This window comes from Trichosurus vulpecula, chromosome 5, assembly GCF_011100635.1.
Source record: "Trichosurus vulpecula isolate mTriVul1 chromosome 5, mTriVul1.pri, whole genome shotgun sequence".
Taxonomy (NCBI): Eukaryota; Metazoa; Chordata; class Mammalia; order Diprotodontia; family Phalangeridae; genus Trichosurus; species Trichosurus vulpecula.
The window spans coordinates 59,099,626-59,121,891 of NC_050577.1; the positions used below are offsets into that span (position 1 = coordinate 59,099,626).

Here is a 22,266-nt window from a genome sequence, read left to right on the forward strand (position 1 = left end):
ATTAACTGGGGATCTAATTAAGACTTTCCCTCTTTGGAAGGACCTTGACCCCAGGGGTAGTTTCATCAATCTAGAGTATATACCTATAGATTACTGGGCAGAGTAAAAGCACAACAGAAATGGAAAGACTTGTTTTCTTTATTGAGTGTTTTTTAATTAAGTAATGGTTTTGGGTGAGTCCTTAGAATTTTCTTTCAGGTTAAATGAAACATTTCCTGTATTTGATGACTTAGCCTCAGTGTTTGCTTGAGTGGTAAGGATCCTTTTTCTTTTTCATGATGAGAGTCAATACATTTCCCAAGGGAAATCCTAAGTGGAAAGACGTGAGCCATATAGAGTATTAAATATTGAACAGTCTTCAAGAGTGAACCCAGTTTATCTGCCTTCAGTTGAAACATGGGCTACATCTGTATCTCTTCCCAGTGACTTGCCCAGTGCTCTACACATTACTGACACATAAGAAGTGTTTGTTGAGCTGAATTGAACTAATTTAAAAAAAAAAAACATAAGCTGAAAGGTCATTGTTGCCTAGGAAACAGATATAACGTATACTTTTGTAGAATGTCCAGTTTGATTTTAATTTTTATTCCCTATTAAATTGCTTTACATTTCCATAGGGTTAGATAGTTGTCCATTAAATTCTATCCAAGTTCAAGATGTCTTGACTTTCAGTGTCTTCCATTTTTACTGCAACTTCATAATCATTTGGAGCTTTAGACTTGGAAGTAGAATTTCTCTACTAGTGAATATTGGGAAGACAAAAATGGAGGCCCACCTTATTTCTGGTTTTCTGGAATGTTATTGGTATTCTATAGGCTGCCCAAAATGTCAAAACACTTGCTCCCCCTACTGCTGATGCCTTGCCATATCATCATTACTTTGCTGTTTTGGAATACCTAAAGTGGCCTTGAAAGAAAGAAGTATGGATGGGAATTAATGTTGACTAAAGCATGAGTAATGACTGTGAGACCATAGGAAGAAACCTGATGATCAAAAGTCTTGTTCTAAGATGGAAAAAAAAATCCTAGCCATATTTTACCCACTAAGAAAATCCTAGTAAAAACAGAAAAGACAAAATTGAAATAGCATGTAAATCATATGGAGTTATTTCTATCTTTTTTTTTTAATTTGCCAAGAATTTCCTTAAAAAGCCCTGGGACAGCTCAGAACTGTTTTTACTTCTATTATATTTCAAACAGCATGATTAAACTGTCAAAGAAAATCAGTTTTGCTTGCATTAGACCTCATCAGACCTTGGGTAGTTGTTTTCAAATCAAAATCTATTTCCTCTATAAAACATTTTTCCTTTATATTTAAAAAAATGGAATATTTATGACCATTCATATAGAATTGTTAGCTGATTTAAACTTAAATCAAACTTTTTTGTGTCAACTAGCTTGGATTCTGGCAAAACAAGACTAATTTATACCCATACATATATATTATAGAAATGCTCATCTTATCAAATCTCAAATCCTAGTTTTGATTTAAAGAATCTCCTTAGCAGTCAGAGATTCCAGCTTCATGTCTGTTTGTGCCTTGGCGTTCTATGGAGATAGTAATGTTGATAGAGTATATTTTTGGTGCCCTTATATTAGTATGACAAAACCATGAAGCAGTCATGAGTCAATAATTTCCTCAAGTGATGTACATCTCTGAGAACACACCATGACCCACCAATGTCTTGTTTATTTATTCAGTCATGTCAGGCTCATGACCCCATGGACTCTAGCACACTAGGCCTCTCTATCCTCCACTATCTCTCAAAGTTTGTGCAAGCTCATGTTTGTTGTTCTAGTGACCCTATCCGTGTCATCCTTTGCCATTCCCATCTCCTTTTGCCTTCAATCTTTTCCAATATCAGGGTCTTTTTCAATGACTCCTGGATTCTTATTATGTGGCCAAAGTATCTGAGCTTTAGTTTCAGTATTTGTCCTTTCAGTGAATAGTCTGAATTAATTTCTTTAAGTGTTGATTGACTGGATCTCCTCCCTGGCCAAGGGACTTTCAAAAGTCTTCTCTAGCACCATAATTTGGAAGCATCGATTCTGCAATGCTCAGCTTTCATTATACTCCAACCCTTACTGCCATACATTACTACTGGAAAAATCATAGCTTTGACTATATGGACCTTCATCAGCAAGGCAATGTCTCTGCTTTTTAGTATGCTATTCAGATTCATCACAGCTTTCCTTCCAAAAAGCAAGTGTCTTTAATTTCATGACTACAGCTACTATCTGCAGTGATCTTTGAGCTCAAGAATATAAAATCTGAGACTGCTTCCATTATTTTCTGCCTCTATCCAGGAAGTGATAGGGCCAGTTACCAAGATCTTCATTTTTTTAATATCAAGCTTCAAATCAGCTTTTACACTCTCCTCTTTCACCATCTTCAAGAGGCTTCTTAATTCTTTTTAATTTTCTATCATCACAGTAGTATGGTCTATACATTTAAGATTCTTGATATTTCTCTTGGCAACCTTAATTCCAGTTTTTGATTCATCCAGCCTGTCATTTTACATGACATACTCTGCGTATAAATAATATAAATAAGACAAATGTCTTCTGCAAAAATAGAATTTTAGGCATGGAAAGAATCTCAGAGGTCATCTGGTCCAACTACTACCATATCATAAATCCTTCCTGGAGCACCACAAAAAGAAGTCATCCATCCCTTAGTGCACCCAGTGATGAGGAACTGAACTGACTTCCTACTGAGGCAGCTCACTTCTCGTGGACGTAGCAGTAAACACTAGTTGTTAGGATTTAGAGTTGGAATAGGCTTTCAAGATCATGTGGTTATGACTTTAATTTTTTATAATTGAGGAAACTGAATCACAGAAGCTCATACAGATGGTAAGTAGAATACTCAGTATTTGTACCCAGCTCTTAGGATACGAAATCAAGTTCTCTTTCAACTGTATTAGGAAGATGTATTGAATCAGGAATAATCAATTGACAAGCATTTGTCAAGCATCTACTCTGAGACATGCACAGTGCTAAATGCTTCAGGTGCAAAGAAAGGCAGGTAGAAATAGCTGTGGTGTGCAGGGAGATTATAGTCCTATGTGGAAGGTAATATGAAAGTACTAAAGAAGATATGAATTTACATCCTACCCCAGACACCTAATAGCTGTATAATATCAAGCAAGCCAATTAACCTCTCTCAGCCTCTGTTTCCTCAACTGTATAGCGGGCATAATAACAACACTTACCTCACAGAGTAGTTGTGAGGATCAAATAAAAAAAAAGTAAAATCCTTTGCAAACTTTAAAGTGCTGTAAAAATGCTTGCAATTGGCAGAGCCAAGATGGCAGCTGGAAAGCAGGGACTTGCATGAGCTCGCCCCCAGGTCCCTCCAAAAACCTATAAAATGGCTCTAAACAAACTCTAGAGCTGCAGAACCCATGGAATAGCAGAGGGAAGCAGGGCTCCAGCCCAGGACAGCCTGGATGGTTGCTGGGTAAGGTCTATCGCATGGAGCTGGGAGCAGAGCCCAGGGTGGGCTGCACCTGGACCAAGCAGACCAGTAGCCAGGCAGAGCAGGCCTTAGCACCCTAAATCAGTGAGCTGTGGCAGTTACCAGACTTCTAACCCACAAACACCAAAGACAACAGGGAAAGTTAGTGGGAAAAGCTTCTGGGACAGAGTGAAAGGAGTTCGCATTTGGCCACTGCCCCATGGGTGGCAGAGGTGGTGCAGCTCTGAGGACAGAACTACAGCTGCAGTTGGTTGCAGCACCAGGCAGATCAGAGCAGGAGTGCAGAGCCTGCTTAAGATCTGAGTCATGGTCTGGGGTGGCAGTGCTTTGGGGAGGTGGAGAGCTGGTGTGGCAGAGCTTGCTGTGTAGAAATAGCTCTGAAAACAATAGCGCAACCACTCAAACTTGGGACAAAGTACTCTCTATTCTACAAGCAGTCATAGCCTGATGAAAAGCTCAAGGGTCAAATAGTTAGCTGGGAACATGGCCAGGCAGCGAAAACAGACTCACATTCAGACTCAGACTCTGGAATCTTTCTTTGGTGACAAAGAAGACCAAAACATACAGCCAGAAGTCAACAGTCAAAGAGCTTACATCAAAAGCCTCCAAGAAAACATGAACTGGTCTCAGGCCATGGAAGAGCTCAAAAAAGATTTGGAAAAGCAAGTTAGAGAGGTAGAAGAAAAATTGGGAAGAGAAATGAGAGTGATGCAAGAAAACCATGAAAAACAAGTCAATGACTTGCTAAAGGAGACCCAAAAAAATACCGAAGAAAATAACACCTTAAAAAATAGACTAACTCAAATGGCGAAAGAGCTCTAAAACGCCAATGAGGAGAAGAATGCCTTGAAAGGCAGAATTAGCCAAATGGAAAAGGAGGTCCAAAAGACCACTGAAGAAAATACTACCTTAAAAATTATATTGGAGCAAGTAGAAGCTGGTGACTTTATGAGAAATCAAGATATTACAAAACAGAACCAAAGGAATGAAAAAAATGGAAGACAATGTGAAATATCTCCTTGGAAAAACCACTGACCTGGAAAATAGAGCCAGGAGAGATAATTTAAAAATTATTGGACTACCTGAAAGCCATGATCAAAAAAAGAGCCTAGATATCATCTTTCAAGAAATTATCAAGGAAAATTTCCCTGATATTATAGAACCAGAGGGTAAAATAGAAATTGTCCAACAATCACCTCCTGAAAAAATATCCCAAAAAGAAAACTCCTAGGAATATTGTTGCCAAATTCCAGAGCTCCCAGATCAAGGAGAAAATAATACAAGCAGCCAGAAAGAAACAATTTGAGTATTGTGGAAACACAATCAGAATAACACAAGATCTAGCAGCTTCTACATTAAGAGATCAAAGGGCTTGGAATACGATATTCCAGAGGTCAATGGAGCTAGGATTAAAACCAAGAATCACCTACCCAGAAAAACTAAGTATCAAGCTCCAAGGCAAAATATGGACCTTCAATAAAATAGAGGACTTTCAAGCTTTCTCTTAGTGAAAAGACCAGAGCTGAATAGAAAATTTGACTTTCAAACACAAGAATCAAGAGAAGCATGAAAAGGTAAACAAGAAAGAGAAATCATAAGGGAGTTACTAAAGTTGAACTGTTTTGTTTACATTCCTACGTGGAACGATGATCCGTATAATTCATGACACCTCAGTATTGGGGTAGCTGAAGGGAATATACATACATATATATAGACATGTATATATATATATATATATACACACACACAGACAGAGGGTACAGGGTGAGTTGAATCTGAAGAGATGATATCTAAAAAATAAAATCAAATTAAGGGATGAGAGAGGAATATATTTAGAGAGGGAGAAAGGGAGAGATAGAATGGGGTAAATTATCCCACATAAAAGTGTCAAGAAAAAGCAGTTCTATTAGGAGGGAAAAGGGGGCAGGTGAGGGGGAATGAGTGAATCTTGCTCTCATTGGATTTGACCTGGGGAGGGAATAACATACACACTCAATTGGGTGTCTTACCTCACAGGAAACAAGGAGGAAGGAGATAGAAAAGGAGGGACAACAGAAGGGAAAGCAGATAGGGGAAGGAGGTACTCAAAAGCAAACACTTTTGAAAAGGGATAGTGTCAAGGGAGAAATTGGATAAAGGGGGATAGGACAGGAAGGAACAAAATATAGTTAGTTGTTTACAACATGAGTATTGTGGAAGGGTTTTGCATAATGATACACATGTGTCCTATGTTGAATTGCTTCCCTTCTTAGAGAGGGTGGGTGGGGAGGGAAGAGGGGAGAGAATTTGGAACTCAAAGTTTTAAAAGCAGTTGTTCAAAAGAAAAGTTTTTGCATGCAACTAGGAAATAAGATATACAGGCAATGGAGCATAAAAATCTATCTTGCCCTACCAGAAAGTAAGGGAAAAGGCGATGGGGCAGGGGGAGTGGGGTGACAGAAGGGAGGGTTGACTGGGGAACAGGGCAATCAGAATATATGCCATCTTGGAGTGAGGGCTAGGGTAGAAATGGGGAGAAAATTTGTAATTCAAACTCTTGTGAAAATCAATGCTGAAAACTAAAAATATTAAATAAATAATGATTAAAAAATAAAATAAAAATATATGCTTGCAATTAAGACCAAAAAAAGAGAAAGAGAAGCAAAAATACTGACAAAAAAATCTAACTTCTTGCACCATCCTATAGAATCAAGCTGAGCAAAGTTAATCTGTCTTCCACATGAAGAAATGAATTTATATTTGAAAAACACTTAGCACGGTGCCTGCAGTAGGCACTTAATCAATGCTTGTTGACTTCTCCCACCCTTTGCGTATGACAAACTTTCAAATGCTTGGTCTGCTTTTATATGCCCCTCTGAGTCTTCTTTCCCTCTAGGATAAGTATTTCCAATTTCTTCAGCTGGGCCTAACATTGCGTAGCTTTAAGTCCAGACAGCACCCTGAGTCTTTGTGACATTACCAAATCTCAAGTTTCTAGTAGTTAAAGTAGTGCCTCTAAGCCACAAATTCTAAAGAGTTGTTTTTCCTTTGGTTTTCCTCTCCTTAGGTATATATTATAGAAGAATCTGGACTGGACATTCTGGTGTGGTCTATGATTGGAAACAAAGGCAGGGACTGGATGTATGGAAATGCCCCCCTTTCCAGTAATGGCCCTTTTAAGGTGGCCTTTGAAGCTGACCTTGGAGGAGATGAGCCCACTTTTATTGCTCTTGATGATATCTCTTTCACCCTGGAATGCGCATCTGGAGGTAAATAATGTAAAAAGAAACCTGTTTCCTATTAATAGTGGCTGTTCCTGTATATAACTGTAGAGGAAAGGAGACCATCTGGTAAAGTGCCTTTGTGGCTAACGGTATTTACACACACAGGTGGAGTAGATGATATATACTGAGATGAAAGGAGCACCATATACATGCCTAAATTTTTGTCTTTATTTTGTTCTACTGCCTCTAGAGATCCGTTCATTTAATTGGCAAACATCCATTTCCTAGAGAATGCTCCTATGTGAATACTGTTAAAAAGACAATTCATTTACACCTTAGTGTGAATTAGCTTATTCAGATACTTCTTTTCCTAATAATTGACTACAATGGCTAACAGAAAGAACAGGCATTTTGAGATGGTGGAAGGTTCACAAAGAAAGGCTATATTTGGAACATTAGGTGGTATTGCCTCATTAAAGCAAGTCTTGGTGAATATTTGGGTGGGGGTATAGGGCAATCAAAAATGATCATTTGAGGGTTCAGGGTATCTGGGAGGTCAGCAGAGGTCACCTTCCTCTCAGTTTTGCTTTGGGCATACCATACTTTTTGTTACCTAAGTAATAGCTGCATGTTCATAAGAGAAGAATATGCTGACCAGAAAAATGAAACATGCAGAGAAAAGGAAATATTCTTAACCTACAGCTTCCATAACTGTATTTTTTCTTGACAATCTCTGCAGTCTCATAAGAGCCAAGAATAGATTAGTGTCATTCTTTGGGATGGAAAAAGACAATTTATATTTTTAAGTAAGGAGACCATTAATTCAATACTTAACCACATTTTTAATAATTGCTGTTAACTGTACTGTGACATCTTAATATTTGAAACAATCTCAACTTTATTCCTTGTTTCACATTTTTTCACTCTATGAATCTTCTCTAAGAAGAAAAATGAAATTTTAGAAAATCAGCTGTCTACTTCAACCAACTATGATGTGAAACTCGAATTTGCCAACGCATCAGCACCTCAGCCTTTTCCTATTTATACTCTCCAATTGTCTTCCATCCCAGAAGTTTGTAGCTTAGACGCTTTTAATCTTTCCTCTGTATCATATTTTATCCTGGAATTTTTAGTATATCTTTTTATAAAAGCATTTCTGTTTCTCTCTTTACAAAAGACCCTGGCTCCAGTTACCCACCGATACCAAATTCCCTTGATCACAGAAAAGTTTTTGCTATTTGGTGTTGATGGTAGTCACAGGTCCTCATAATAAGACCTTGTCTCAACTCGCCCTTGTTGTTTTTGGGGCCTCTGTTCCAGCTGTTCATCTGAGTTCGCCAACTCATTCCACACTCAATAGTCAGTAGAAAATAATTACTATTGTCACCTTCTCATTGGAGTCAAGGTTAAAATGAAGAAATTAGGTTGAAAAGCTATCTTTATCAATCTTAAGAAAATCAGACATCTGAATGTGTGGGCAGCAGCTCCAATGTATAGCTTATGTGTGAATTGGTTGTCTCTCACCGAGTGCAGAGAAGTAGTTCTTCTGTCAAAGATGATGAAACCAGAGGTGAGAACTGGAGAATCAGACCATGACCTGCCTTGTCATTTATAGAGGTTTTGGTCCTCAGAGGATTTTGAAGTCCAGAGGGCTTTTGAATAGTTTCTTCTAAATGGCTTCTATTAATGATTCAGGTACATGCTTTTAGGATGCTCTGAATTGGGTTGTTGCTTACTCGCATCACCATCACCATTTCTTTTCCACCATTATTAACTTATTAACAAAACGAGTGCTCATAACATGGACTGACATGTCTTTAGGAGGGATTTATTGATGTGGTTATATATAGCATATAGTGATTAATTTTATTCAAATAAAAAAGAAAGCCAGTTGATTACTAGAAAATCATCCAAGATGTCGGGCCATAGGCAAACCATATGAGATGATATTTTGAAAAAGAGATTGTTGTGGGTTCGATTTGCAGCTTCCTCAGCATGATGAAAACAATAGAACAGTATAACTTCATTGGATCTATCTATTGGATTTATAATTATTGTGTTCGGAGGATAAATAAATGATGAAAAATATTTTCACAAGGTGTGTGTGTGTGTGTGTGTGTGTGAGTGTGTGTGTGTGTAAAGGGGTTGGAAGAGATCTCCTCTGAGATCAGTTACAATTCTAAATCTGCGATCCTGTTATCATAGGATCACATATGGTCTCAACCACACGTACACATGTATGGAATACACACAAATGTATTTATACACATACAATTATATATATATATGTTTACATGTGTTCATATGTGTGCACATACATATAGTGACAGGATTAGAGTTGTAAGGCATATTAGAGGACATCTAATGCAGTCTCCTCATTTACTTTTGAAAAATCTGAGCCTCAGATAGGTTAAATGACTTGTCGATGTCACAGAAAATAGCAAGTTTCATCAATAGGATTTGAACTACTAAATGGACGTCCTCCATTTCATGCTATGACACATCATCATCATTATCATAATATTTTGCATTTACACAGAACTTTACAGCATGCAGGGTACTTTAAATATATTATTTCATTTTATTCTCAAAATAATTCTGAGAGGTAGGTGTTATTATTGTGTCCCTGTGGTACAGATTAAGACATAGAGGAAGACAAAGGTTAAGTGACTTTCTCAGGGTCACAGAGCTAGTGAGTATCTGAAACTAGATTTAAACCTTCTTGATTCCAGATCCAGCACTTTAACCAGTCTTCTATAGAGCTGCCTGAGTGTGTGTGTGTGTATCTGTGTGTGCACATGCACACATGCGCATGCTGGTTATATGGTGTATGCGTAGTGGTTATAATGCTAGACTTCAACCTAAGAAAACCTATGTTCAAATTCTGCCTAAGATGCTAGCTGCATGACCCTGGAAAAGTAATTTTATCTCTCTCAGCCTCAGTTTCTTCATCTACAAAGTGTATATAATAGCAAAACCTTGAGGGTTGTTGTGACAGCTGACCTTAAAGCACCACATAAATGCTAGCCATTTATTATTACTTGTGTCTATACATACATTTGTACATTCATACATACACACACACATGTACATAGGCCAGTTTCAAGAGAGCCCATAGTTTTGTGGGTGTGGGTACTCCTTCCTACAGTGCAGACCAGAGCCCCTTCACATCTGCATAAACTCTTCGTGAGTTGCCAGTCCCTACACACACACACACACACACACACACACACACACACACCACCACCACCACCACCACCACCACTACCATTACCAGTACGACTGTCATTATCGTCATCACTTAGTGGCCAGCCTTCTAAGGATATATATCTTAAAGTTAGCTAGGCTAGTCCTTTCATGAAATTCTGTCATCAGCCTTAGGCTGAAACTTCTTATTGTTAGGTCTTGCTAGAGTTTCTGTTTCATTGTTATGACTTTGAAGTCAGGTATTCAGCAAGCATGTATTAAGTTCTCACTGTATGTCAGACATTGTTTTAAGTACTGGAAATATATTGAAAGAAGAAAAGATGATCCCTGCCCTCACATTCTAATGGAGGAGACAATGCATAAATAACTGAAAATATAAAGGCTATATAGAAAGTGTTGTTTTTAGAGGCTCTTTAGTCATGTCTGACTCTATGACCTCTTTTGAGGTTTTCTTGGCAAAGATACTGGGGTGGTTTGCCATTTCTTTCTCGAACTCATTTCATAGATGAGGAAACTGAGGCAAACAGGGTTAAGTGATTTGCCCAGGGTCACACAGCTAGTAAGTGCCTGAGGCTAGATTTAAACTCAGGAAGATGAGTCTTCCTGATGATTGGACTGGTGCTCTATCCGTTGTGCCGCCAGCTGCCCATATGGAGAGTAGAAGGGAGACAGTCTCAGAGAGAAGACTTAAGGTGGAGATCAGAAAAGACCTCTTGTAAAAGGTGGAATTTCCATTGAGTCTTGAAGTAAACCAGGGAAGCAAAGAGGCAGAGGTGAGGTAGGCTGAGCATTCCAGATGTAGGTGACAGCCAGTGACAAAAAATAAGAGGAAATCTTCAGTGGAGAATAGACAGGCAGCATTTTATGGACCCACTCTCCTGACCTTTAGAAGCTTTCAAGGTCAAAGACAATTCCAATAACCCTTCATCTAAAAGCAGAGAGAAGAAATACAAAGAATCAAAGAAGAGAGACCCAAATGTGAAGGTCACATGGTACATCCAGAAGCTTCCTACATGACCTCTCCCCTTCAAAGAGCATCTGGATAGGCATGAGGAGATACAAGGAATTCCTTTTGGCCAAACAGTGCCTTCTGACAGTTCTCAGCTGTGGCTCATCTCTTTGACCCCAGCTTACCAAATCATAACCAGTTCCAGAATCTCTGCAGATGCTCCAAATGGACAAGTGGGCTCTGCCCTCACACATTTTAATGCCTTTGTAGACTTGGACTCCTTGGCCTCTTTTGTCTAGAGATCTCATCAGATGAGCACATAGAACATGCCTATCACCCCCAGCCTTTTAGTATATTCTTCTTCAATTGAAAAAGTTTCCTTACCTTGGCAAATTGGCTGACATGTGTTTTGAATCTACTATTCAAGTCCTCAGTCCAATATTGTCCGCCAAGGTGCCAAAGAGGCATAAACATCTCCTTCCATTTGCTTCTCCAGTGCCATACAGAAAATAATCTCAAAAATAGTAGCCCCACATGTACATGTGAAAATCACAATTGTCCCCAAATATAGTTATGCAGATTCAACAAATGAAGAATATCTCATAAAGTTTTCTAAGGATTACTTTTTTAATTCAACTTATTTTTTGTTACATTTTAAGTTTAAACTGTCTCACTTCCTCCTTCCCCCACCCCACACTGATTTCTAAATATATGTAAAACCACACCGTACATACTTCTGTTTATCAGTAAAGCACTGTTTGTGGAACTGTGAACTGATTCAACCATTTTGTAAGAGCAAGCTGGAATTAAGCCCAAAAAGTTATAAAACTGTGTATACCCTTTGACCCAGCAATAACACTATTAGATCTGTTTCCCAAGGTGATGGGGAGAAAGGAAAAGAATCTATATGTTCGAAAATATTTATAGTAGCTTTCTTTGTGGTGGTAAAGATTACTTCTTGCTTAGTACTTAACCAGTACCTGTCTTGATGCTACAAATTGCCTCCCCCAAGCGAAGACAATAAAAAAAAAAAGACAAAGAAAATCAGCTTTTTATTTTTGAAGGAAACCTTGGCCCTTCAGTGCTTCCCACACCAAATGGGGCTTTTCCCAAGGGGTTTAGGACCTGAGGTATACTGGGAATCATTCCCTTCAATCTTGGATGAGAAAAAACCAAACCATTTGACTTGCAAAGCTGCTCTAGGTTCCATGGGAGGTGGATCCCTTCATTTTCTCCCTGTTCTTCTAAGCTCCTCCCCCCACACACTCTCGATCCACACTCACAGAGCAGATTTAATGCTAGAAAATAGAGTTGTCAAGCTTACACATGGCCCCTGACACTCCCAAGATTAAACTAGGTTAAAATGTAATGGGGAACTAGTTAATAAAAAAAACGCAAATACAATAAAACATAGATAATACATTTTAAAGCTAAGTCAATATATGGTCATATATATGGCTTAGTGGATCTTGTTTCTATTTTGGTTTAATGCTATAAAACTCTTTAACACTGTACACTGCTGTAAAACACCATAATAATAGCTGACCTTCATGTAGCCTTTCGTACGTGCCAGACACTGTTCTAAGGAAGTGCATTACAATTAGTATCTAGTTTGATCTTCAAGACTCTGAGAAGTAGTTGCAGTTATTATCACCCCCATTTTAAAGATGAGGAAACTGGGGCAAACAGATTTTTTTGAAGATACTTGTCTGAGGTCACACAGTTAGTGCATGAGGACAAATTTGAACTCACGGTTTCCTAAGTCCAGGCCCAGTGATCAATCTACTGTACCACTAAGCTATGGAGAAAACCCAAATTATCTTCCAGGATTCCTGAAACTCAGAATTCAGCTGAGCTCCAGATAAAGTCTCCAGGCATCCTTTACTTATACAGGGTGTACTCAGATTCGCTAATAGATCCCTGATACTACAAAATCAATGTGAGTGGATGTCTAGAGTCACCCTACAGAAGAGTAAAAAAAAAAAACTCCTTTTGAGAATTTCACAATCAGATAGGTTTCAGACTAAGGGGAACTTCCTGAGTTCCCTCCACAAACACAGCCAGGAGGCTATGAGCTACCCCTTTGCCATGTGCAATCACTGAGCTTGAATCTCTTTTCTTTCTCCTGGACTCTGTGTGTCCTTTTGGTGGAGGACATCACGACTGGGGGTTTTTTCTGGTGGACAGGCATTGTACCAACTGTTCTTCCGATTCTCCATGTGTAAACTCCTCTTTCTAATAAACTACTTGAGGATGGCTGACTAAAATAAATCTAAACTGAACATTTTGAGGGGGAAGCACAGTGATAGGGGACTGATCCAATGGTAGTAGAGAATTACCCTTGATTCCTCCAAGGTACCCCTTGAAATGTGAGGGTAGATATAGCCTTGCTCTGGGACTTAAGACTCTTCTTTTAGAGCGAGTGTTGGCGGCACAATGGATAGAGCATCGAGTTATCTATGCATTTGAGATAGCCAATTATAAAGTAACATCCTGTACTGATGCCTCAGCATGATACATCAAATGCTATTAAAGAGGCAGCGTGGTGTTGTAGAGGGAACTGGGAAGGGAATTAGGAAGACCTAGATTCAAATCCCACCTCTGATAGTTGGGTTAGTAGTTTATTTACTAGCAGAACCTCATCTACCAAATGGAGATGCCACCCATTATAACTCTGTCACATGGCTGTTGTGAGGCTTAGATGAGATCATGTGTGTATTACGCTCAGGACATTTTAAAGCATTGCATAAGTGACATCTATTAACCATATTACAAAACTAAAAACTTTGAGCCTCAGTTCAAGGATGTACTTCTTTCATCTGCAGACCAGCTTAACTAAGTTCATTGAGACTCATCACTGGTTTGGCTTCACAGTAATATGGTCTTTGGGCAAAGCAACACTTGAAGTCTGGGTTGCAATCTGTGACTTTGGAGGGACTCCCTACAACAAAAATCATGGATCCTTGAAATATTGAAGCCTCCTGTCATATATTCTACTTACACAAATGTCAGACTTCCAGCAACTTCATCTATCCAGAAGACAGGCAAGAAATTGAGAAACAATTAAAAACTATTTCTGAGCAGAGCAGCTGAAATATCTTTCATATTGTGGAGGTACTAAAGCCAGTGCCATTTTTTTGTAGGAAGGCCTCCTAGTTTTCACTCAAAGACTATTGACTCTTAATTTATATATACTTCTAACAAGTGTGGTTTTCTAGCTGACAGTAGGCACTTAATAAATATTTGTTGATTGTTTATTAAATTGACTGACATTAAATTAGAAGGATTGGGGGCTCCTAAAAGCAAAAAAAGGGGGCAGAGAATCACAGCAACTAGGAAAGGACAGAAGGTAGCAGTGTTCGAATCTCAAGAAAGCACACATGGGGACTTGAGTATCCCGAAAGGCATCACTACATTATAGCATGGTATCATTATTGGTTTTCAAATTATGATGAATCATTTCCATTGGCTTTCAGTCATGTCTCGCTCTTCATGACCCCATTTGAGGTTTCCTTGGCAAAGTTACTGGAGTGGTTTGCCATTTCCTTCTCTAGCTCATTTTACAGATGAAGAAATTGAGGCAAACAAGGTTAAGTGATTTGCCCAGGGTCACAAAGCCAGTGTCTGAAGCCATATTTGAACTCAGAATGATCAGTCTTCCTTACTCTAGGCCAAGAATTCCATCCACTGTGTCACCTAGCTACCCTCACAATGAACTACAATCCATAATTGTGCCCCTAAGCCAACAAATAAAAAAAAAAGTTCAATTATTTTCAGGCAAGCATCATGTTGCAGTGGACAAAGCAGTGAATTTGGAACCCAAATACCAGAGTTCAAATTCTAGCTCTGTAACTTATTACATAGTGAGCTTAGAGAAGTCACTTCCCTTTTCCAGGTCTGCGTTTCCTCATTTTAAAACAAAAAGAAAAAGGAGGTGGTTGGGTTCACATCTTAGCTCTTCCAATAACTAGATGTATGAATTTTATATCAATGGACCTTAGTTCCCTCTTCTGTAACATATGGCTGTTGAACTAGATCTTTTGTGTTCCTACCAGCTCTGAAATTTTATGGTTCTATCACTTCAAGCTTGAATAGACTTTTAAAGCATTGTTATCTTTATCATCATCATCCTCACCTTATAAAGGTCTAGAACTCAAAGGGATTTCAGAGGACATATTGTTCAACTCTCCCTCCCCATTTAACAGATTATAAACCTAAGATTTATGATCATTAAATGATGTGTCCAAGATTACATGGCAAGTAAATATCAGAGGTGTAATTTGAATCTAGATTGTTATACCCCAGAACCATTGCTTTCCCCTTGACCCCTTCTGTAAAGAATTTTGAAAATCATAGAAAAGGCCTTCAATCACTAAAGTGTGACTTGTAATATGGCCCACCTGATTGATCCAATTCTTAGTTAATTCAATTTAGACATAGAGACATATAGGCCATCTCATAGATGAGTCCATGTGACTTACTACTGGGGTTGAGTAAATCATCAAAACAAGACCTAGATTTCTTTCCCTCTGAAATCTGACTCCCAGACTTTTATGTTCTTTCACTATTCAGTGATTACAAGCAGCTAACTTGAACCCTCCCTTCACCCATTCCAAGTCATGCTTTTGACCATCAGCTCCCATGGGGAGTCAAGGAAATGTGTAACAACAGGCTTTCTGTTGAACTTTACATGTAATTTTCTTCCTATTTAGAAGATGGGCTTGTGACTTCAGGCTCTCCTTTTTATTTTCTACATTATTACTTCTGGATCCTCACTTTAATTACTTTAGGTTTCCCAGGACAACTTGTCCTAAGTGGAAGCTATTGTAGCACAGTTGGTTGGCATCTTGGAGCAATGACACATCACCAGCCACTCTGAGTCAGCTGAGAGTTTTATTGGCTTTTAGATTGTATGCTTTCATTAGTCAAGTGAGTTTTTAAAGGTGTGAGCTTTTTTTAAAAAATAAATTATTTGAAGCAAAGAGGAGCCAACTTATCCTGTATCAGTCATGCTTAAGAAGTGTTTAAGCCCATGTTTTGAAATACTGGCCATCAGGGAAGTAATAGAGCCTATGGAATATCAAGCCAGCATTGGTATGAAGTCATGCTGCCTGAGGGCATTGACCACATCTACTTCCTCTAGTAGCCAGTAGAAGGCTAAGCATTTTGGACAAATCAGAGGGATTGATTCAACTAATCATAAGTACAGAACTTAATAATTCAAGAATCCCTGATTCAAGCTGTGACAGCACTTTCCCATCAACACAAATATGTGTTACTTTGGGTGACTGGCCTCTCTAAACTCAGCTAGGCCAGTCTTTGAACTATGGACATATGGGCCATACATGATGTGAATCCTTTGCACCTTGGTATAGTCTGCATGAGTTTGTACTCTGGTGTAGTGTGAAAAGATCAGTTTTGATCAGGGGTGTGCTAAAGTCAGCTCATACTTGCTCTCAAAGTCTATTGTTAAATTTGCATTGGGAGAATTTATACTTATTATACTTCAGAAATTGCCCAGTGCCACAAATCAGAGCTTGATTTATGGTTTTTTTCTAGATGGAAGAAAGCAATAGAAAAAATGTTAATAATGTAGGTTAAACTTAAGCGTGGTATGCATACATTTTCTGCTCAGAAGAGCTGGTTGTTAAATATCTCCCAGCACACTCCTGACTTGAAATAGTGTTTCCAATCTTGTCTGATACTTATTAGGTAAGTGACTATGGGAAAGTCACTTAACCTCTCTGTACCACAGTTTTAGTGCCTGTAAAAATGTAAATAATAATTCATTTAGTTCTTACCACATCGTATTATTTTGAATAGGAAAAGAGATAATCTTTTTATTTCTCTTTGCATGCCTTATAATGGCTGTCTGCCAACTTTTATTGGAATTTTTATGTATGCTGGGTACTCAAGCAATGCTTGATGAATGAATGATTCACTGAATGAAGAAAATTGAAAATGTATATCAAAATCTCTAGGTTTAAGGAAAATAGGCTTATAAAATTTTAAAGTTGTAACATCAATATTTAAAATCAAAATACTTTAATTTAAAACTCATAAAAATGATTTAGTTACATTAGCTTGATGACAACATGGTATGATAGACAGAGCGATAGACTTTGATTAACAAGACCTCAATTGAAATACTCTCTCCAACATTTATCAGTTGTTTGGCTATGGTAAAGTCATCTAGTATCTCTCTTTTCTCAGTTTCTTTCTCTGTAGAATAGATATGATACCAGTTGTAATAAGCAGTTTACAGGATTGTGAAAGGAGAATTTTGTAAACTATCGAGCACTGTGTAAATATGAACTAGAAATTGTGGTCAAGAAGCACCAGCTAGACCACGGAGAGATCCAAGTATTCTCATCTCTCTCCTCCACTATGAGGAAGACTGTTCATTGCTTTAGCCCCATAGCAAAGCTATAATGGTCAAATGAGGGAAGAGTTTTCATGAATACAATTGGCAATGACTAAAACAGGGAAAAATAATGAAATAAAAATAAAATATTCCTATTGTGAGTAAAATATAACAAAGTTGAAGGTCTACTTTTAAAAGACTTAATGTCTGACTTACATTTTTAGTTGTTGGTCACTTTAAGGCATTTTCTGTATTTTTGTGTGTGTCCGTCTGTCCATCTCTCTCAGATAAGCCCTTCCCTTATTTTCTCTTCCCTCATTTTAAAAGGATGTGGTGTTCAGTTTATGAATCCTGTGAGAAAATTGCTATCACTCAATTCCACTTCACTTATTGGGTTGCATAGATATGATTAGGTAATAAGTCTCCGGAAAAACACAAGACGCTCACAATTTATCAAAGGATGTGGTAATTCTCTTTGCTGCTGCAGTTACATTGCAAGTGAAAGACGCAAGTGGCAAAAAAGTCATTTAAAACTGGTAATAAACCAGCCCAAGGGAGGAAAACCTGTGCTCTCTGCTATCCTGCTAATGGAAGGAGTGCACTTATTTTGGTAGGAGACTGCTCTCACATAGCTTCTAGTTGGCTGCAAGACTAGCTGGCAAGACTTCTGCATTCCTGCTTGAATAAGGGAGTAAAGGAAGCTAAATAGTCATTGTATGCCAAAATCTCTAATTTGTGGGTGCAAGGCACATTAGGCTAGACTGAACAAGTGTTCCAAACTGAACCAGAAGTTTTAAATTGTTGTACTAACTCTGCGCAATATGTTTACTCTCATGGAAAAAGAATATTTCTATATATCTTCTTTAAATAAACATGATGTGGTAATTTAATAATTCATCAGTCATCTTAAAATAATATTCAGTTTCTAAATGCTAAGAAACAAATATTACTTGTATCATTAGCTCTTGCCTCTCCCCCCATGCATACTCCAATGGAAAGTCAACACAATTGCCTAGATTCTCTGACTTTTCAACAAACTGTTGTCATTCTGACCTATTTTCTCCCCTCACATTGTAAGAACCTATCCATTTTATTATATTTATTCTGTCCTATTTAGAGTATATGGTATCTTACTGCCTAAGACACACATTTGGATGAATAGATAGTACATGTCTATGAAAATGTATTACTTCAAAATAATGCATGGGAGAAAGTAAACCAATACCATAGAAACTTCAAGTTTTTAAAAATTTCCTTCCCGTGGAAAACTAGATAATTATACTGTGAAAGCATTTTCTTCTTCTATTATGGTATTGACAGGTGAAAACATTTTGCAATTGGGAACTGTCTTTTTCTTTTACAAAAGACAGATAATTGAGATAGAAACTCTCAGATTTGACAGTGAAGCTGTCTTCTCATTCTTTCTTTCTTTTTGTCACCTTGTCTCTGGCTCATACTACATCAAGTTTTACAGAATCATCAAGTTAGGACTTCAGAAGCCAACTAGTCTAATTCATACCTGAGCAAGACTCTCCTCAATAACATACCTGATAGGTGATGGCCCAGCCTTTGAAGATATCCCATGATTCCAATGATGTGGAACAAATTACTTCATGGGATACATTCAATTTTTAGATATATCTAAGTTTTGTGGATTTTTTTTCCTTCTGTTAAGTCTAGATTTCCTTCATTGCAGTTATGTTTCATAGCTTAGTCTTCCCCTTTGGAAACAAACCAAACAAATCTAATCCACATAGCTGCCTTTCAAATATTTGAAGATAGCTTTCATACCTTCCCTCTCTTCTTCTGGCCAAATATCCCCAGTTTCTTCACCTAATTCTCCTATGGTATGAACCTGAGGCCTGTCGCCGTGCCAGTTATCTTCATCTGGATATGTGAATGTCTTTCTTAAAATGCTGTGCATGGACATGAACTTAAAACTTAAGACATGGTCTACACAGGGCAGAGGTGCATTGCACCTAGAATCTCTCCAGCCTGGAACAAGATGCCTCTTTTTATGTAACCTTTGATTATATTAGCAAATCTAGCTGGTATATCATACTATTAACACTTTTTCAGCTTGTTGTCCACTAAAATTACCATTTTTTAGGCAAAATGTCATCCTCTTCCTTTCCCATCTTATCCTTGATTTTTTAAAAATTTACATTCATCCTGATTGCATGTCATCTTATTTGATCCACCCCAATAAATTTTGAATTCTAGCTTTGTCATTCAATGTCCTTGCTATCCTTCCAAGTTTTGCTTAATCTGCAAATTACATAAATGGATCACCTATATCTTCATCCAAACTACTGGTAAACATGTTAACAAGGGCATGGTTAAGTTTGAGTACCTAGAAATTCTCCATTGGTCTCCAAGTCAACATTGAACCATTAATAAATACTCTCTGTGTCTACACATTAAACAAGTTCCAAATCTGCCTAATTAATTATATTATCATCTACCCCACATATCTCCACCTTTCTGTTAAAAAAAACCAAACACTCCACTTTGCATCTGCTGCTTTGTTTGGTTTCAATTCCATGGAACAAGATCCCCCTGTTCTGGGTACTCCTTGTTGCCTCTCCTCCCAATTTCCTGCCTCCTTTTGTGCGTTGTCTTCCTCCATTGGATTGTAAGCTCCTTGAAAGTAAAGGTCATTTTTCCTTTTATTATTTGTATTCCCAGCACTTATCACAGTACATGGCACATAGTAGGTGCTTAACAAATGTTTATTGAATTAAAAAAACAACAACATGAAATCCATTCACAGTGTCATATGTAGGTAATTCTTGTTTACTTGGGAGTGTATGAAGCTATGGATCCCTTGAACTCAGGAATTCTGAGATGCAATAGGGCTAAAGCTGTTCAGGTATCCCTACTAAGTCTAACACTAATATAGTGAGCCACTGACGTGATGCCTGGGGGTGGGGGCCAGGCTAACCACAGAAAGAGATGCAACCCCAGGTTAGGACTGGATCAAGTCAAAGCTTATGTGTTAATCAGTAGTGAAATCAGGCCTGTGAGTGGCCACTGCATTTCTAGATTGGGGAGAGGAGAATCAGTCTCAAAAAAAAAAATTAGCCTGCAAGACTTAGACTTTGATAAAATCTAGATAAGTTATCCATATCCATACACATATGTGTATAGTTGTGTGCATTTATATAAATGTGTGTGTAATTGCTCTGACCTACCAGTTTAATACCTCTCTGTAAAAAAGGAGATGAGCCTAGTCTGGTATGATATGTTCTTGAGGAAGCCATACTGGTTCTTCAGGATTACTATTTTCTTTTCTAGATATATAGTAACCATCCTTGTAATTACAGATCCTGGAATTTTGCCAGTACTTAAAGTTAAATTCAGTTAAATTCCTTTAGCTTGAAAACTGTGTTTAATCTACCAATAGTATTTATTAAGCACCAATTGTATTCCATGAACTGTATTAGGCACTGAGTATACAAGTATATAGTATGAAATAATTCCTGCTGGCATTGAAATTAATGACTTCTATTCCTTTTGTTTTCTTTAATTGATACATTTGTCCTTTTTGCTATCCTGTGGTACTTATCCAGTTCTCTAAAATTACTCAAAGATCACTGATAGTGGATCAGTGGTCACATCCACCAGTTCTTTTAGGCACTAAAGATATGTTCATCTGAACCATGTGACTTGAAGTCATCAAGGACAGGTAGATGTTATCTTGCCATTTCCTTACATTGGTATCAACTCCTCATTAGCCATTTTTGTTCTGTCATTTCTAATTCAGAGGTCATTCTTCATGGCAGAGAAAAATAATGGTGGGAGCAAAATAAGAAAAGGTTACTCTTCTCTCTATTTGTTATCATTGTCCCATTCACCCTAAGTAGTGGCACTACCAATTTTTATTTAACATAGATTTAAAAAAACACCTTTTTGTTACCCTTAGATTTAACATTTATTTCAGAAATTCTGGCTGTTAGCTCTTGTGAGACTCTTTTTAAAGTGCTGTGCTATTCTTCTATCAAAATATCAGTCAATCGATAAGTATTTGTTAATAGAGTTCCATGTGTCAGGCACTGTGATGGATGTGGGGAAACCAAATACAATGAATGAAATATTTCCTACTGGCAAGGAGCCTTTTAGACAATTGGGGAAGATTGCAACTACTGATACGGGTATATAAGGAACAAATATAAAGAGAATAAATACAAGGAAGCTAGAATTGAAGGTACTAGCATTGGAAGAGATGCTTTGTATTCATCCTCTATTACTAGCCCTTGTTTCCATTTTCTAAACTTATTTTAACATCTAAATTGTTTTGTGAATTTCCTATGTGTATATAGTAGATTCTTTTGCCAATTCTCCCTTTTCTTACTCATGAGAAATTTTTTTTCTGTGTCTCTTGAATTTCCTTCTGGAGAGCTTCCCATCTTTTTCTGGCTGACTTCTACTCTCAAATTATAGTTTATAGAATCTTACCTGTCCTTTCTCTGAAATCTTTGAAACCTATTCTTCAAAAATCTAGGGTATATGATTTCCTGTCTTCTGTTACAAATTATAAGTTGTATTCTTCACTTCCCCTTTAAGTTCCCACCATTTCTATTTAAGCATTTAGTTCTTCATGGGTAAAAATTAGTACCAGATCCCTTTGTTGGTTTTTCTACCTTTTGTAAGGTGAAATTATCATTAAAGTACATTAAGAAATGCTTATCTCCTCTACTTTTGGCAAAGAGGGTACTCCAACAGATGTCCAGAGAGTCGAAGCCTCTGATCACTCCAATGTCATGCTTTTGTGCCAAGCTTCTCATGTGTTTCCTCATAATCACAACATAAATCAATTCAAAAATTTCATAAATGCCTTTCCGTTATGAAAATATAAAAATCGCTTAAAGTTAACAGAAATAATCAGCCTTTGGTAGAGTGGACCCCCAGAGCAATGGCAGTCAGACAACCGACTCCTCTCTGCATGCATGAATAGGTGAGTCATGAAGCCAGATAAGGTCCCAAGATCCCTCTAAGATGACTCATGTTCTCTGCTGTTTTCATTCCTATCCCTTCTAGTTGTAATGTTATATTTATAATAC

The 22,266-nt window shown here is 37.7% G+C and overlaps 1 protein-coding gene across 1 annotated transcript in view; it reads left to right on the plus strand.

Moving 5' to 3' along the window:
- The window catches only part of MALRD1 (MAM and LDL receptor class A domain containing 1), a gene marked incomplete at its 5' end in the record, with an annotated part of 881,642 nt that overhangs the window by 711,598 nt on the left and 147,778 nt on the right, over positions 1–22,266 (plus strand). The window contains one exon of the mRNA XM_036760519.1: positions 6,527–6,728. Within this exon, the coding sequence (XP_036616414.1) occupies positions 6,527–6,728 (202 nt within the window). The remainder of the gene's footprint in view (positions 1–6,526; positions 6,729–22,266) is intronic.